General features: G+C 47.8%; 10 protein-coding genes across 10 annotated transcripts; 9 read left to right on the top strand and 1 right to left on the bottom strand.

Annotated features, from left to right (window-relative positions):
- Nucleotides 1-1,048: 1,048 nt before the first annotated feature.
- On the top strand, nt 1,049-1,702 carry ACHE_30788A (uncharacterized protein; the record flags this gene model as incomplete). Its single annotated transcript, XM_043277445.1, has 1 exon — nt 1,049-1,702. The coding sequence occupies one exon, from the start codon at nt 1,049-1,051 to the stop codon at nt 1,700-1,702; it is 654 nt and encodes a 217-aa protein (XP_043135323.1).
- A 705-nt stretch (nt 1,703-2,407) lies between these two features.
- On the top strand, nt 2,408-2,893 carry ACHE_30787A (uncharacterized protein; the record flags this gene model as incomplete). Its single annotated transcript, XM_043277444.1, has 1 exon — nt 2,408-2,893. The coding sequence occupies one exon, from the start codon at nt 2,408-2,410 to the stop codon at nt 2,891-2,893; it is 486 nt and encodes a 161-aa protein (XP_043135322.1).
- Nucleotides 2,894-3,493: 600 nt separating this feature from the next.
- ACHE_30786A (uncharacterized protein) lies at nt 3,494-3,829 on the top strand (the record flags this gene model as incomplete). The annotated part of the gene is made up of 1 exon (XM_043277443.1): nt 3,494-3,829. The coding sequence occupies one exon, from the start codon at nt 3,494-3,496 to the stop codon at nt 3,827-3,829; it is 336 nt and encodes a 111-aa protein (XP_043135321.1).
- Nucleotides 3,830-4,192: 363 nt separating this feature from the next.
- Nucleotides 4,193-4,756, top strand: ACHE_30785A (DUF504 domain-containing protein; the record flags this gene model as incomplete). The annotated part of the gene is made up of 2 exons (XM_043277441.1): nt 4,193-4,427; nt 4,491-4,756. 2 exons carry the CDS (start codon nt 4,193-4,195, stop codon nt 4,754-4,756), a joined length of 501 nt encoding a protein of 166 aa, XP_043135320.1.
- A 436-nt stretch (nt 4,757-5,192) lies between these two features.
- On the top strand, nt 5,193-6,280 carry ACHE_30784A (MIF domain protein; the record flags this gene model as incomplete). Its single annotated transcript, XM_043277440.1, has 2 exons — nt 5,193-5,609; nt 5,666-6,280. The coding sequence occupies 2 exons, from the start codon at nt 5,193-5,195 to the stop codon at nt 6,278-6,280; spliced, it is 1,032 nt and encodes a 343-aa protein (XP_043135319.1).
- A 261-nt stretch (nt 6,281-6,541) lies between these two features.
- Nucleotides 6,542-7,287, top strand: POA1 (ADP-ribose 1''-phosphate phosphatase; the record flags this gene model as incomplete). Its single annotated transcript, XM_043277439.1, has 3 exons — nt 6,542-6,566; nt 6,670-6,728; nt 6,793-7,287. 3 exons carry the CDS (start codon nt 6,542-6,544, stop codon nt 7,285-7,287), a joined length of 579 nt encoding a protein of 192 aa, XP_043135318.1.
- A 547-nt stretch (nt 7,288-7,834) lies between these two features.
- Nucleotides 7,835-8,495, top strand: ACHE_30782A (CENP-X/MHF2 family protein; the record flags this gene model as incomplete). The annotated part of the gene is made up of 2 exons (XM_043277438.1): nt 7,835-8,383; nt 8,448-8,495. 2 exons carry the CDS (start codon nt 7,835-7,837, stop codon nt 8,493-8,495), a joined length of 597 nt encoding a protein of 198 aa, XP_043135317.1.
- Nucleotides 8,496-8,774: 279 nt separating this feature from the next.
- ACHE_30781S (tRNA-dihydrouridine synthase family protein) lies at nt 8,775-10,425 on the bottom strand (the record flags this gene model as incomplete). The annotated part of the gene is made up of 2 exons (XM_043277437.1): nt 8,775-10,202; nt 10,267-10,425. The coding sequence occupies 2 exons, from the start codon at nt 10,423-10,425 to the stop codon at nt 8,775-8,777; spliced, it is 1,587 nt and encodes a 528-aa protein (XP_043135316.1).
- Nucleotides 10,426-10,841: 416 nt separating this feature from the next.
- ACHE_30780A (uncharacterized protein) lies at nt 10,842-12,376 on the top strand (the record flags this gene model as incomplete). Its single annotated transcript, XM_043277436.1, has 3 exons — nt 10,842-10,863; nt 10,920-11,710; nt 11,762-12,376. The coding sequence occupies 3 exons, from the start codon at nt 10,842-10,844 to the stop codon at nt 12,374-12,376; spliced, it is 1,428 nt and encodes a 475-aa protein (XP_043135315.1).
- Nucleotides 12,377-15,168: 2,792 nt separating this feature from the next.
- ACHE_30779A (GTR/RAG family Ras-related GTP-binding protein) lies at nt 15,169-16,731 on the top strand (the record flags this gene model as incomplete). The annotated part of the gene is made up of 5 exons (XM_043277435.1): nt 15,169-15,174; nt 15,512-15,603; nt 15,658-15,759; nt 15,816-16,499; nt 16,560-16,731. 5 exons carry the CDS (start codon nt 15,169-15,171, stop codon nt 16,729-16,731), a joined length of 1,056 nt encoding a protein of 351 aa, XP_043135314.1.
- Nucleotides 16,732-16,887: the final 156 nt, after the last annotated feature.

Raw genomic sequence — 16,887 nt, 5'->3', positions numbered from 1 at the left:
AGACTGTCAGGTGACAACCCCAGATTGCCATTCAGGGTGTTCCTATGACCATGCAGCGTGGGGCGCCATGACTAACGTGTTCTAAGTTAAGAGGCCAATAAGGGCCAACGCCTCTGACTTAACCTTAAAAAGTAAGGTGAGGGTCTGCGGGGGAGTTGGAACCAATCAGATGGGATTGGGGGTTTCGGTATACCTATTGGGGAAGAGCGATTCGCTTGTCTTTTTAGGTATAATGTGTTATGTGTGATTTTGACAAAAGTTGGAATTGAAACACTAGTACTACTCTGAATAGAAGAGAGGTATATACTACGTAGATGCTAGGGTAAGGAGATCTCTAGAAACCTCCAGATGCGCATCAGACCAACGCATCGAATATTCCATGTCCAGTAGTGCCGACCAGCCGGGACCCACCCAAGGTCACCTGCCCGTCCGGTTTTGTCGGTGGGTCGCGGCAGAATGCTGAGTCACAGAGTCACAGTCTCGTACGAGAGAATCTTACAGAGTTATTCTGTATAGAAAAAAAAAAAACGAAGAAATTGTATAGAAAAAAAAAAAGAAGTAAACATCTGTATATAATTCTAGCAATATACAAAGTACTTGTATGAGGAAAATACGAGGGCTGTTTGCGTACGGTAAGACCACGGATCCACGGTCTAGACTCGCCGCTTGCAGATTCTGTTCGATCAGAGGGTCACCTGGACATTTCCAGGCACCGCTGGCGTAACACTCACCCCTAAGGCCACTTTCTTTTTAGCCCGCTATTCTCTGCCTCCCACTTTTTCTTTACTCTTTTACCCTCTTCCCCCAGTTTCCTGTCTTTAAATCCCTGATCTAAATTCCTTGGTATATCTCTCGTTCAAACTCGATAACACCAGCTTTCTCTCTCACCCCGCCGCAATCCGGTTTTCCATTGCCACCGTTCATGACATCAACCACATAAGCCTTTTCATCATCTTGCACCCAATTTTGTCTACAAAAAGTGGCCTGCTGTGCATGTTCGATCAATTTACTCTCAAAAATAACATTACGCCGGATCTAATAGCCAACCATGGCCATCACCTCGTTGGACATGAACCCAAAATTCTCCGCCAGCAACCCTTCGATGAATAAAAGATGGCCTCCGCTGGCTGACAAGACCTCTCTCCCTTACAAACTCACTTCTCTCTCCCGTCAAAAACTCGCTCGTGAGGCTACCGCCCCGAATCCTGATATCCGTCGTTGTCTCGGCCACTTTCGTCTCCACTGCTCGTCCATGGAATGGGCGCAGAAGGATATGACTACTCGCATCAACTCTTTTGAGATGGAGGACGATGATGAGGACGAGGAGGAAGAGGTGCAGCAACAACAGGAAGAGAAGGAGGACAAACAAACCAAGGAACTTCCGTTGCTAGGAGCCGACCATGAGGACAAGAACAAGGTCAAGGGTCGCAAGGACGACGAAGATGAGGAGGGTTCCGACAGGAAGCAATTGCATGTTCGGTTCCAGATCTCCGTGAAGCCTTCGACTACCACTACCACACCCTCGCAATCCTCTTCTCCATCACAATCACCGACTCCGTCTTCTCCCTCCTCTCCGTCCGACAAAGAGACGGAGAACGCAAAGGACGGACTCTTGGAAAAGGGGATCAGCTGTATCGAAAAAACACGACAGCACTTCTGGTCAAATCCGGCACAGTGCCTTCCAATCCGGATAGCCAGTTAGTCGACCATCGATTCTCATCTTCCCTTACGTTCATCGCGACACTGGCTACTTCAACCAGTTATCTTTCGAGCATCAAATCGCATATTGGGAAATGGACAAAAGGCGCAAATCGGTACAAAAACGAAAACGATTATATCAGTATATCTCTCCTAATTCGCCTTCGACTTTCGATATTACTATCACTACTTATTACGAAGTCTACGACCATTACGAATTTCTTTAATTAATCTCTTTTCTTCTCTCACCGAAAATACGCATACTCAGCTTTGGTGTTGATGGGATCGGTTTTTTTTTTTTTTTTTTTTTTTTTTTTTTTGGATTAAATTGAATTGGATCATCGAAATGAAATGGAATCTTGGTTGAATAGCAGAGGACGACGGATATTGTGTCGCCTCATCGAGTTAGTCTGATAGCATTGCTTTGATATTAGCAAGCAAAAGCAAAATTCTAATAGAAATCTAATAACCCGTTTATCAGTCGTTTCATGCCTCCGTACAGTTTCGTATTCGCACTGCAGTACTATATACAAGGACGGGGTACATTGATCCTGCCAACACATACATACAGATCTTCGAGTGCATTGCATATTCGAGCATATGATCAGGATCATTACTCGTACCCGCACAGTAACTTCTGATTACCCAAGGTAAGTCGCTCTATCCTCGTTATCTCTTCTCCGATCCTTATTAATCTTCAGTCTTAGATATGGAAACCGACGAGACTGAACAACTGCATCGCCTGAACGCTACCGGAGATAAACAGAAAGCCGAACAAGAGAGACAAAAGGCCGACATAAAGAAAAGAATCGACCAAGCAACACGACGATATGACCAAGTACAAGCAAAACAGTCCCCTACCACATTATCAGAATATCTCCGCCATGTCCAAGAGAAACTCGTTCCCCTCCTCTCAGTCAAGTTTGACCTGACCGACTCTGCTTCTGAATATGCCAACATGCAAGGAAAATACTACCCGCTCAAAATCCGTCACTTGAAACACTTTCCCAAGACGCATAATCGAATTTTTGGCCAATTCGTTCAGACTATTTCAGATAAGCCACTTTTCCCTTCTCAGCTAGGGGTCCGCGGCATTGAGCGCGACCTTTTTCCCACCAGGAAGAATGAACAGGATTTCTTGCTGTATGTCCGGAGTGCTATCGAGAAGTCTGCTCAGCGTGTTGTGAAGGCTTAGATGGACTTGACTGGAATCCCGATCATTTTTACTTCAAACACCATGCCTACAGCCTCCATGAGGAGGATACCGAGAACTCGGATGAAGGTCCTGTTCGCTGGGGCATTCGTGAGGTCCTGAACGAAGAGCCTTTCCCAATATTTGTCGGAACCTACAATGTCGCAGGTAGGTCACGGACAGAGAAAGTCGGGTGCGTGCTTGACTCTTCGGGTGCAAAGTCATTTCAATAAGCACTAAAGCAAATGCAATCTTCGGAAACCACATCTGAGCAAGATACCACGCAGAAGGAAGTAATCCAACTTCTCTCCCAGGCGTTCCACTACATCGTCACAAGCGGCCTTGATATTGGTTATGTTACGCTAGGAAAGGCCGTCTTTCTTCTGAGGGCTAGGATCTGTGATCCGGGTACGCTATGGTGCTGTTTCATGGATCTGAATGAACGGTCAGACAATGACTTCGACGTACTGTATACTTCGGCCTCGCTGTTGTCGACTTTAGCGCTCATGACGCTGAATCGAAAGAAATCCACGGCATGGATACAAATTGCTGAAAACCAGTTGTGTCGATGGCTGCATCTTCATCCTGATCTTGCTTCGCGAGATGACACGTTGCGGCCGGAGAGCTGCTCAGAGGAAGTATCAAGTGAGAGACAGTCTTAGCAGCCAACTGAATCAGGCATACGGAGTCGGAATTTTCGAGGAGGGTAGTCAGCGGCCGCTTCATCAGTGTCAGTATCCGGACAACCCGCAAAAGTTTACTAGTTGTCTTAAGGGCGGTATTATGCCGGTGGCTATGAGGAAAATTGGTCAGCTCATGTCTTTGCTTACTGGACGGCTTTGTCAGAAGGAGTTCGACTATTTGAAGAAGAAGGAATTATGGGAGAGCACTATTTCTCGTTACATGAAGAAGTACGCTCGGACGTGCAAGAAGAACTGAACAATGATGTTCATGAGGGCAGGTTTATTCTTGTGAGATATATAAATATGTATAGTGAGTGGGGGTCGCGAGCAAGAATTACATAAGTCTATTCATATAACTTAACTGACTGAATACCTAATATTCTTTAGGTCGCATTTCTGGGGCAGTGAGTCAAGGTGAGTCAAGTGACTCATCGATACGGCCTGGGGCTATGCGATTGTCATCGTCGTTGGATATACGAGAATGTATGTAGTACAGGGCACCTCTGATCGCGAGTTGATGTAGCTAGAAATGTATTTATATAGGAAGAGAGAACTGGCCATCCTCAGGATACCTATTCCCCAGAAAATAACAAACTAACTATATACCAATCGCATTATCATGGCTTCCTATGCCCCGTTGACACCACCAGAGCATGAAGTATGCCCCAAGGAACATTCCAACGAAGATAACAGTCCCACCCCTACACCATCGTCGCATGAAAATACGTCCAGCAAGCAGGTCTCTCGCGAAGCAAGCCCGGCTGCTTCGGAGACAGCAGATGAGGTATACAGGTCGCCGAGATCAACACCAAGAGGACCCGAATCAACGGAGAACAGACTCCGACCGGCAGCAGGTACGGAATATTTGAATACATTGAGAAGTCTTCTTGAATCGCATACTAATAACCCAACTAAAGATGTCATCAATCGCATAATCTGGGATGCCAAATTCGACAGCGAAGACTATATCATCGGATACGAAGATAGATTCAATGGTCGCCTGGAAGCTTGTCTAGGTACCTGGAAGAAGGACTTGACCGATGAGGAATTTATTCCGCAGCATCGGATTCTGTATATCAAGCGGAAGTCAGATGGCGAAATTGTGTGGGATAAGAGGAGGAGGACCGACAAGATCTTCTACAGTGGGAATTCGGCGTACAGTTGGCTGTCATTCCTTAATTAGAGTGCATTTTATATACCATACGTATCTTGGTTATGGGACATAGCTGGCAGCCCTAGCTTTCCGTCAGACCCAGAAAAACGGGGGACTTACCAAGATTGATACAAACAATAGTCAGGATACCAACAAAATGCTCATTAGTATGGCGCCGTTGAATCTTGATGTCTCTTGCCGGTTCTCTCTCACGCAGTTTCCGTTTTCTGTTATTGTTGCTGTTGCCGAGCCGTCACTTCCGTAATGGGAAGCTGCCACTCAAGTTTTCCCAACCCAGGTCAAATGGAACAGAGATTCCTGACTCCTTCTCCTCCTTCTCCTACTTTTCTCACTTCATCATACTCTCATCCGTTACTCTATGCTTATAGACGCAGGCATCTTCTAGCCATTTTTCGTCTGTATTTTAGCATCAGATACGATTATTTTGTACGATAACATCGCCAACATGTCTTTCTATCGTTTCAAAAGACAGACCTACTCGCCAACCTCGTCTACGAGCCTTTCGCCCACGGGCCCTGTGATGGAGAACCCCATCACCTTCCAGGCTCTGGCTGCAAGGATCGTCCCCGATGTGAGCTTGAGAAAGAAGAAAAAGCAGCGAAAGCCTCTCGTCTTGCCATCCATGTTTCTGGAAGAGGACGCCGACGATGAGGATACTCCGCCTCCCAAGTTGGTGCGAGTCTCCTCTGTGGACGAGAAGACAGACAACGCGGCACGAACGAATGGCGGGGAAGCACATGCGCGCAAGAACAAGACTCAGTACTTCGATGGGATCTTCAACAATCGTGGACCGGAGCATTCTTCCGCAAGCTTGCTGGCCAGTGGCTCCATTGTTGTGGTCGAGATCAAGATCAGCACCCGGGTACGTTGTATTTCTGCAGTACACCAATGATTCTTAGGGCTAACGGTTTAACTTAGGTCAAAGAGGACGAGGCCAAGCTCGTGTCCGATCTTACGTTTCGCCTGGCGCAGGTCTATCAGCGGCCCGAGAATTTCATGATGGTCACCATTCAGCAGGACGTCTGCCTTCATTTCGGTAACTCGGATCGCCCTGCCTATCTGATGAAGGTCTTTGCGCACCCATACCTGATTGCTCCAATAACGAATCTGCGCAACACAATCTTCATCCAGAAGGCTCTCCACGAATTTATCGACATCGCGCCCAATCGTGGAGTGATCATATATGCTCCTGTACCCGAAGAGAATCTCGCGACAGATGGGGTCACGATGTTGGGGGATCTCGTACGCCTTGAACGCGATACGCGGGACTCGAGTGTCTTCAAAAGTATCTCGCGTTCTATGAGTCGAAAGCTAAAGTCCAGTAGCAGCAGTCCACGTTTATCTGTCGCTACGTCCTCCTGCGACAAAGCGGATGGATCTCATGAATCAACATCGGTCTCGGACAAAGATGGCCATGTCAAGGAATCCTCTGGTGAAGGCGACCAGTCCCAATCAGTCAGGAAGTCCAAAAGCCTGCGTGATTTTGTATACCGCCGGGTCGGAGACCGTAATTCGGAGGAAGAAACGAAATAGGCGTATCGTTAGATCGGCCATGGCGTTTTCTTGATACCAGCTGTATGGTAGTGCATAGGTGCTTTGGTCCTTGGTTTTTTTTTTTTTTTTTTTTTTTTTAGGCCTTGGGGCGCATTGAGATACGGTAGTTAGCATAGCGAAAAGACTTGAATCATTCACTGTGATGTCTTGTTGCCTTGGGCCTCTATATTTAGTTTCCATCGCGCAAACTGCCACCCTCGACTTTCAACTCCCATCATTTCGTTTGCAAACGCATTTACCATGTCCACCATCACAGAGATCGAAGGTGACTTGTTTGACGCGCCAGATGGAGCAGCGCTGATTCGTATTTGATGCCTACACCCAAGCGATGACGGAATCAAGACTAATTTTATCCATTACGAGGACAGACGCCTGTAACTGTCAAGGTTCCTGGGGTGCAGGAATCGCAGAGGCCTTTCGAGACAGAGTAAGCAGGAGAATACCTGCACTCTAGCTGGACGCTGACAAGCCATCTTCTTTGAAACAAACAGTACCCCGCCGCATACTCCATTTATCGATCCCATTGCCTGAAATACTCTCGCAGAAAGCCCCAATATAAGACCGTCGAATCAACCGACCCCAAAGGAAAACCCGTCAAATTCCTCTTACCCACGGGAACAGCGCTTCTCATCCCGCCCCAAGAAGAAGACTACAAAGCACAAGACGACGAAAAGGAAAGACAGGATGGCAGGAAACACTGGATAATCTGCCTCTTCACGTCTCACGGATATGGGAAGAGACTCAGTCGTCCGGCTACGATACTGGCGTATACGGAGTTTGCTGTTGCGGATTTGAGGGAGCAGCTTCAGGGACGTGGGGAACGGAGTGAGCGCGAGGGTGAGGGCAATATTGAGCCGCCTAGTGAGCTGTGGTCTTGTCGGTTTAATTCTGGGCTTTTTGATGTGGAATGGGGTCGTTCTAGGCATGTGTTGGAGGAGGCGGGTTTGGAGGTTACGGTTGTGAGGCCTCCGGGGGAGGAGCTTTGATCGTGTCTGGAGAGTATCTGGCTACTGTGAGAGGATAGGGACAGAGGACCTAGTCCAAGGCATGTCGTAATGGTCAATACGATCTATTTTTTTCTTTTGAGCTGTCGGAATATAGAGGTTCCTTACCGAACAATACCAACTGATGCCTGGCTGATGCCTGATTTATGTATCATCTGAACAGGCTGATCATTCATTCTTTTACCCAGTTAGCTGTTCTATTCACTACTAGGGCTCACAAGATCGCTTAATTAGGTCTACTAGATGGATATTCGCCTTATATAGTGTTATAGATAGATCACAGCTAGAGAATCAGAGACCTCAACCATATACGCTTGATACGTACTTTCGACCCTGACTAAGCTGTGATTCCAACATGAGCTATGATATCACATGATTCAACTAGTGAACTAGGCCCAAAGTGGAAGGAGATCGGTCTCCAGAACGCGGATCTCTAATCGCGAATTACCCACTCAAACCCAGCCATTGCCCCTATCAGCCCTGGCCTATTTACGAAGGAATAGCATAGCTATTGCTCGACACTGCAACCATGCCCGTCGAACGCCAACCCGCCCAAAAACGCCGACGACTTCCCTTCAACCCACCGCGGCGCGCGTCGCCCGGCGAGGGACCCTCAACTTCAGCACCAGCAACCAAATCCAACACAAAAAGCACCACAATCCCCTCCTCAAACACATCGAAGCCAAAACCCAGACGCAAGTCAACAACAACAACAACAACCTCATCCTCCCGCAAGAAAGCCCCATCCCCCACCCCCTCCGCCTCACCCTCCGACTCCGCCGCCGAAGACAACCGCGACCCCTCCGAAGACGAAGAACCAAATTACATGCTCGCCGAGATAATCCACGGCAAGGAATCCGAAGACGTAACGACAAGCGACCCCGCGATTCCGGGGAAATTGCTTACGAGGTTACTGCACCACAACTTCCAGAACGAAAAGACGAAGATCGCGAAGGATGCGAATGAAGTTGTGGCGAAGTATATTGATGTTTTTGTGAGGGAGGCACTTGCGAGGGCTGCTTATGAGAGGGCTGAGGGTAGGGTTGGTGGGGGGAGTGTTGGGGATGGGTTTTTGGAGGTTTGTTCTTGATCTGAGGGTGCTGGGGTGAGTCGGTTTGCTAACTCGCGTGTTCTGTTGGTAGGTCGAGGATCTTGAGAAAATGGCGCCGCAGCTTGTTTTAGATTTCTAGTCTGGGTTGATCTTACGATATTTGAGCGTTGGAAACAGTTTGGAGTTATGGAGTATAAAGAGATACCAATCATGAATGCTACGATAGGTATAATTGCATCTTTATTCTGACAATGGTCGAGGGTATATTTGCGTTTCTATTTGCAATTGAACGAGAACATCTAAATTACATGCTGAATGTTGTGTCTATACGCTTTTATGAATGCACGAATATCAAAACTGTACCTGGTAACTCCGTTCGTCCCAAACATGACATAAGAAAAGACGTCCGTAATTCCATTCAGCCACTCACCAGAGGAGTGGTCGAGGCACTAGCCGGATCAGCAGCACGCTGCTCAGTACCGGCGTTCGTTGCTTTCTCCTCAGAGCTGTTTTCTTTGGACTCGTTTTTCACTGCGTTCTTCTTCAACTTGAGAGCTCCGTTCTCCAAAGCCTCTTCAGGTAGAGGGCGGATATGAGGCTGGCAAACCCAGAACGGCCTGCCATACTGCGCAATAGTCGCCTTAGATCCCGTCAATTGCGCATCAGGGGATTCCGCAAAGCGCTCGGGGAACTGCTCATATTCGTCGAGACCGCTCTTGACTGCCTTTTCAACAAGGGAAAGGACATGTTCGTAGGCGGCCATGTCACCCGGTCTCGATCTCGCGAGAGCATCACGGACATTCGTGTGCAAGCCGATCATCGGACGCAGGAGTTGGAAAAGGTGTCCCTGCATCACTCCCAGACTGGGCGAGTTCGGTCTCTTGTTTTTGGACTTGGACTGCTTTTGCTTCTTTTTCGGGGGTCCATCTTCGGGTTCTTCTGCGGGCTCCGGCTCCGGCTCCTCTTCTTTGGGATCTGATGGGAGATAGAGTGGCTTTCTTTCGGGACCCGGTGTTTCGAGAACATATTTGTATATGATATCCAGATATCGCCGCAGGACTGCGTCTAACCGATAACCCCCCTTGCCGTTCTTCCCTCTCCAGTATTCTCTGCCTTCACTTCCAACTGGAGGAGGTTTGCTGAAAATAGACGGATCTGACAGGTTTCCTTCAGCACTCATCACGCCGTCAGCACCTGTTTCTTCGAGACAGCGTTCCAGATCGTCGTGGTTCAGGTTGTTGCCGTTTGCGAAGATGACGGTTTCCGGTGGCAGATTTTCACGAAGATACCGAATGTAGCTCCAATCTGCCAGGCCAGTGGCGTGTCCCTTCTGTTCTCTTCTGCGCCCATGGACTGTAATTATGTTTGCGCCAGCGGAGAGAATCATTTTTGCGTATTCGAGCGTCTTCTCTTTCGTCTCCTGGATTCGGAATTTGGCTGTAATAGGTATGGGTAGTTCCGTGTGCAGGCGGTTGATGAGCTTATAGATCAGATCCCAGTCTTCCTGCAAAAATGCGCCGTAATGCCCTTTCTTTGCAATGCCCTGAGGGCAACCGAGGTTCAGATCGACGGCATCACAGTATGGAGCTACATGGCGTGCAGCCTCTAAGAAATCGTCCGGTTCATTTGCGCAAAATTGTACGAACAGAGGTCTGTCAATGGATGGGTTGCCGTCGAGGAATAAGGACTCGTCGTTCTGACCGGCTGCAGCGCGAGTAGGTTGGAAGTGCTGAGAGCGCACAGCAGGCTGTTCACGGAAAAGGCGCGCATGATACATTGGCGAGTAGGAAAGAAGCCGTTTCGCATCCTCCGGCGTCATGAATGAACGAGTAAGCATACGCCATGCCTGTTCCAAGAGTACTGTTAGTCCATGACCGGAACTCGGAAATTAGTATCGAAGGAAGAATTACAAATTCAGACCGGTCGACCATAGGCGCCACAATGTACTTGGGGCTGCCTATGCTCTCGTAGAATTCCCTCCCAAGCAATTTCTTCCTTGGCTGAGGAGCCACATCCACAGGCGCATTCTGCGCTTCGGAAACTGGCTGTATTTCGGCGGAGGCGGCCATTTTTGCGACACTAGAACGCTGGAATCGAGGGATAAACCGCCCCAGATACGGGGCAATGAAGCGACTAAGCCCTATATTTGCTAAAAGAAAAAGTATCTAGGGAATCAGAATTGGAATCGATCTGGGCTGCGGTGCTGTGGGGAAATGCGGCGACAAAAAAAACATATCGATCCGGAAAGGACTATTGATGTTCCGTTTTATCTTATCCAAAAGCTTGGCGTTGTCCCGAAATGGAAATATCAATAATGCCCGACTCGAACCCTTGGTCCTTTCTCCCGGAAGATGATCCTCTTTAGAGATTTACCGTGGGAAAACGCGTATCACCTCTAGATAGTTAGGGACATCCAGACAGCATATTTTATTCTTCGTTGATGCGCCTTTGATACGTCATTGTTGACGTTGTTTTTTTTCTCAATATGGACTCCACCGGAGGAACAGGCATGGTTGAAAAAGACCCTCTTGACACGACGCATGCATCTCTAACAACAATGCAGGATTATCTTCGGTAGTATCACTCTCTGAGGATGGAGTGTACGCCGCCCAAATGAATGAGAAAGATCTTATTGTCCATCTAAACCCCGCGTCGTCAGGGTTCAAAGAAGTGGAGATTGTCAAAACGAAAGAGAGCGCCTCAAAATTCGTCAAATTCTCACGCTCTAGTGCATCAAGTGACCGCGTACTCTGGGCCAGTGATTTCCGCATCGTGCTTTGGCAACTGAGCCCGTTGCAACAGCACGCGGAAATCGAGAATATCGAACCCGGCGCGCTGAACATAGATTTCGGCGGAGATGAAAATGAAATCATTGTGTTTCACGCGTGGAATACCAAATTGACCATCTATTCTTTGGATACTGGGCGGAGTCAGATCATCAAGACACCGAAATCATCGCATTATATTAACTTTGGATATCGACCTAAGACTCGACAATTTGCAATTATACTGAAACCTGATGCCAACGATCTACTCACCATCCATGAGTTCCGATCTTATGAGCTTATGGGGCGTGCGGTGCTACCTACGGTGGATGCTCAGGGCCTGAAATGGAGTCCTGATGGGAGGTGGATAGCTATATGGGACGCTGCAAGCACAGGCACGAAAGTGCTTATTTATACGGCTGATGGACAACCTTTCAGGACCTATACCGGAAGACCAGAATTGAATGACACCATCGATCTTGGGGTCAAGAACATACAATGGAGTCCTGTTGCCCCTAATACCGGTGCATCTGAATACTTGGCCGTGGGCAAGGTCGACGGCACCATAGACCTTCTCAAAAACAGAACAGTAAGGAAACTCCCAGCGATTACAGTAGAGTGCATTGGCTAATTTGGCTAGTTCACTTGTTCCATTTCGCTCGCACATGTCGCCCCAGCCGATCAGAATTTCTTCGTGGTCTGGCGAGAGCAATTTACAAATGCAGACGGCGACCTCGAATACACAGAGGTGCCGGGCCTCTCTGCACCCGCCATGCTCTCAGAAACTTCTACCCCACAGCGTGGTGTTTCGATAATGTCGTTCAGCTCAGAAGGAAGTCTGCTCACAACCGTAGATCAGACACGGCCAAACATCGTCTGGGTATGGACGCTCGGATCAGCACCGGGGCTCTTTGCGGCCCTTTACCACGAACATCCAGTCAAACAGGTTGTATGGCATCCTTCGGAAACAGCAATACTCATAACGACGGCGAATAATGTCACGGCGGCGGTACACTATTGGTCCCCGAATGGTCCACCTGTGGTGGTTCGGGTACCTGTATCGCGGAGTGAAAGTGGAAAATACGACGTGCGATGGCTATCTTCAGGCCAGGATAGTGATTGGAGGTTTTGGTTTGGTACACCAGATGACTACGTGTTAGGAGATATTGAGGACCAGGGGGTTATTCCACAATTTCGGGTACATTATTCTGTTAATAGTAAGGCGCCTACGGGAAGTCTTGGTACCAGTTTTTGAACATAGATAAATGGATGATTATAATGCAGAACTATCTACCTAGTCAATGTTATGATTAGTGAACTTTCTAGCCTCCAATATCCACTGGGAGCATCAGATTCGCATCTTCGAAGATGTACTGGTATATCAGCAGCCAGCTCTTCCATCTTGACCGGATCCCGGGCGGCACGTTTTTATTGGACGTCGTCATCCAGCCCAGAGCAAACAAGGGCTATTGGAAAAGACTTCCATGCTTCAAGACCCTTCTTTCTTGTTTCAAAGATAGTGATTCCAAGAAAAGCCATAATCAAAATGAGTAGCAAGCAAGGAAGTATAGCCCATGCCCATCTGACGTAAATCTGGGTTTCCATGATGAATGACGTGCCATTGGCCGCTCCAATACCCTCGACTAAACCAAAACCAGCACTTGGCGTATCGCTGAGCAGACCAGCCTAGTTGGCGTACTCGAGCCGTCATTCCATTTGCAAGGCTTTCAAAGATATCCGTCAAATTGGAGCGAAGCATTGGCAGTAAGAATTTGGTCAGGATGTCCATTGATGAACCCATTCCAGCTCGATCTCTATAACAGTGGGTGTTTGGGACATTGCTTATTTCCATTTTATCCTTAAGCCAGCCTCCAATTGTCGAAGAAGCCCATCCACTGATAGGAAAACTAAATTGTGTCAAATCATCTTCCCTAGGCGGTTGGAGATCAAGTCTTGATTCTCCGGGCTGAATCTCATTGATCTGGGCATTTGCGTCATGCCATGTATCTGAATTTTCAAACAGTGTATGGCTTCGTACTGTAGCTGAGTACGTCTTGACACACCAGTGTAAGACGCAATAGCTTGCAACAGCATTGGCTAAATTGGCCTGCGAAGGCATTTTTATTTCTGTCGTGCTCACAATCTTGCTGTCGCCGTAGTCTCGCAACTTCGCTTGCTTATGCATTTCCAATGTTTTGGAATTCGCCCGAAGGTATGTCCCTCCGAGGAGGATATAATCCGACATATTGACCTGAACCCCATTCGGCAGCGAATGGAAGCACTGGGCTTTGTTATCCGGTAGGCAAGAGAAACCCTTTTCACAACGAGACAAAAGCATACTTGATATGTCATAGCAGTCAGAGCAGACGGCCAATGACCTGAATGTGATTCACATTCTCCAGAAGGGCAGGTCACTGGGGTGTTTGGGTGAGATGCCGCCGAGCTGTTCCCTGCTTTGGTAGATTCTAGGCTCCCAAACACGGAGCTGTAGAGGGCAGCAAGATACCACTTATCGGCTGTTTGTCTTCAATGACGGCATTTTTTTTTGCTCCAAATACGTCTGTCCACGGCCAACTGATGCCGGCAAGCTGACTGGTACACGAGTATTCTGCACAGTAGATATTTGCTGCACGAAAGGGCCCACCGCGATTGCAAGGATGGTAATCAGAGCCCCCAGCGACGCCCACTGCCTGATTGCTTAGCTTTTGCCGGACAGTAAGTGGCCAAGGAAGCGAACCTCTTTCTTGATCCCCATACAAGTGCGATAGAGTGCGATAGAGCCCACCGCTCCTCTGCTGGTTCAGTGATAGAGGTTGATGTCCGACAAGGGTTGATCATCCGTGCTGAGATGGACCCATGCCATTTGACCGAGGTATGTCGCAACTGTTCCCAGCATAAGCGCATTAAAAACTTGGATAACCCATGAAAGAACCGAGTTGATCCGTAGTCCCGTATGGCCAGTCAGGGATCGGCTGTCCGTCGTAGTTGAGTAGGACCACAATTATAAAGATAAGGGAAACTAGACTGCCAATGCACGAGACGATTTCCCAAACCCAATGTCTGTTCGTCCAGCTCCAAGAAGAGGTTTTAGTCGTTCATCTGGGCTTTTGTAGTCTTTGGGAGGTGGTGAGTTTTGTTGATGGTCCCGGTTGAGCTCAGTTCCATGCTCCATCGAGGTGCGATGTGATATCAATTCCAGTCCCATTAGTGCTGGTGTTGTTCCTCTGTAATGCAAATCATAGTCTCTGTCTCCCAGAAGTAAGTGACTTTATGTATCTATTCGGACTTGGGCTGTGTCCCTGATCAGCGAGCCCTCTCAGCCTTGAGTACTGCAAACCTCCATAGTATACAGAGGTCTTGGTGTAAGCAATTACTACGACTTCCCCTGATGTCCTTTATCAAGAAGAATATCCTTCCATGTAAAGTCCAAAGAATCGAAAGTGTCGGCGTAGATCAACGTCCCCAAATGCCAAGGCTGGATCGCCAGGATTCGTGATTAGGTCAGCATTATCACGCCCCCTCTTAAAGTCCTCTTATCATTGTGCTGCTTTCTGCATCTTTTTTGACTGGATTTCCATTAACCCATACGAGGATATATCAGAAATCCAATAATTCCGGACTCAATTGTTCTTTCTCCAGCTCCGGAAAGCTATCTGCTCTCGGTCATTCCCCGGAAATTCTAATTATTTCCCCGCAAAGATACCAACTCATCTGTCCTCACAAGATCCACCGATTTACAGTCACGACCTGCTTTTTATATGGCATAGCCAGGGAATAATCGGATTCTATTCCCTGACCACTCAATTACCGAGTGATATCCCCTTTGACGTCGTTATACCCACAGTGGCCATGGGTCTCAAGATTTGAATTGCAGCAGTTCTATCCGGCTCTATTTCTGTTCTGCAAGCCATACCAGTAGCTCATTCGAAAAGAGAGCATTCTATCCTCAGTCTCGTCTTGTGTTGTGCTTGCTTGAAGGCAGCAGACTGATTCCGTGTGTGCTGTTTCTGCCTTTTGCCATTATTAGACCCCAATTCGTTAGACAATATGGAGGTAAGAGATCTCCTGTTTTTTCTTTGATAGTTTGAGAGTCACACCAAGAGATATTGAAAACTGCGGATTTCCCATTCTATCGTGCTATGCTCCAGTCAATGTGTTGTGATTGCAACTTGTCTGGTCATATTTTGTTGTCCTACAATGCCCATTGTGTGATGATCCCTCTGCCTTCACTGCATTAGCCAATGCCTCATTACCGAATCACGCCATACTATCTTGACCTTGTCTACCTTAGTATTCCGTCTTATATATCCCTGAGATGTCCATAACCTCCATCCACCGCTCGAATGCCTCATGGGGATTACAGCTAACATGAGATTCTCGAAAACCGCAGACTTCGAACCAGGCCCTGGCGGGGAAAGCTAGTCAATCTAACAGCAAGTCTCAAGATCTCAAGCCCCGTCTTCTTCTTATGGGGCTAAGAAGGTAAAATACCGGCGTGCCCAGTATTTAGAAAAGCAACATACTGATAATATACAGGAGTGGAAAGTCGTCAATCGCTAGCGTTGTCTTCCACAAAATGCCGCCGAACGAGACGCTATTCCTTGAGTCAACTACTCGTATTCAAAAAGACTCGATTCAGTGAGTGGTACTGCGTTCTCGTTTTAATTGGTCCTAATCTCACCAATTGATACTAGCTCGTTTATGGACTTCCAGGTCTGGGACTTTCCCGGTCAGCTGGAATACTTTGAGCCTTCCTTCGACCTCGAGGATATCTTTGGGAGCCTTGGTGCTTTGGTTTGGGTCATCGATGCGCAGGATGACTACCTGGATTCAGTTGCTCGTCTGAACCGGACAATCTTGACCGTGCAGCAATACTATCCTAACATCAACATTGAGGTTTTCATCCACAAGGTGGACGGGCTTTCGGACGAGTACCGTGGAGATACCTTCCAGGACATTGTGCAACACATTTCGGATGAACTAAGCGATGCCGGCTACGAGAATGCGCCGGTCCACTACTATATGACGTCCATCTACGACTACTCAGTATTCGAGGCATTCAGCAAAGTTATTCAAAAGCTTATTCCCAACCTGTCCACTCTCGAGAACTTAATCAACACGCTTGGTGACAACTGTGGATTCGAAAAGACGTATCTCTTCGATGTGCTGAGCAAGATTTATATTGCATCCGATACTCGTCCTATAGATATGGCATGCTATGAGATGTGTTCGGACTACATCGACGTAATTGTCGACGTTTCTGAATTATATTCATGGGATCATCCGGATCGCAAGCCTAAGGGCGACCAGATCCAGGAAGCGGAGAGCCACGTCGTTCTGCATGACGAGACGATGATCCATCTCATGGAAATGAACAAGTACGTTTAGTCTCTCCCTTTCTCCCTGGACCCCCCTTTCAGTTTGCTCATGATTGCTAGGTATCTGTGTCTTGTATCCGTGCTCCGTCACCCTGAGGCCAAAGAGAAAAAGGGCCTGATTGACATGAACTGCCGTACATTCCAAGATGCTCTTCAGGATGTGTTTACTCGCGGATGGGATCAGGACAAGGATCAGGAGACAGAGAGTCAAGGGAACCAGGCGCAAGACTAACTGTAGCTGGCATGGGCTTGCTGGGCGCGCAAAAAGTTTTTCAGAGATATCTTGTTCTGTCGATATTCCTGCCATGTTTTCAGACTTTTTTGCTTCGATGGAGTCCGACATACCCGAACTTATCCGATAGCATCAATAAACCAAATGATCACATAT

Source organism: Aspergillus chevalieri, chromosome 3 (genome assembly GCF_016861735.1).
Source record: "Aspergillus chevalieri M1 DNA, chromosome 3, nearly complete sequence".
Taxonomy (NCBI): Eukaryota; Fungi; Ascomycota; class Eurotiomycetes; order Eurotiales; family Aspergillaceae; genus Aspergillus; species Aspergillus chevalieri.
The sequence above is the reverse complement of the archived record's forward strand: the minus strand, read 5'-3'. Positions and strand labels throughout refer to the sequence as shown.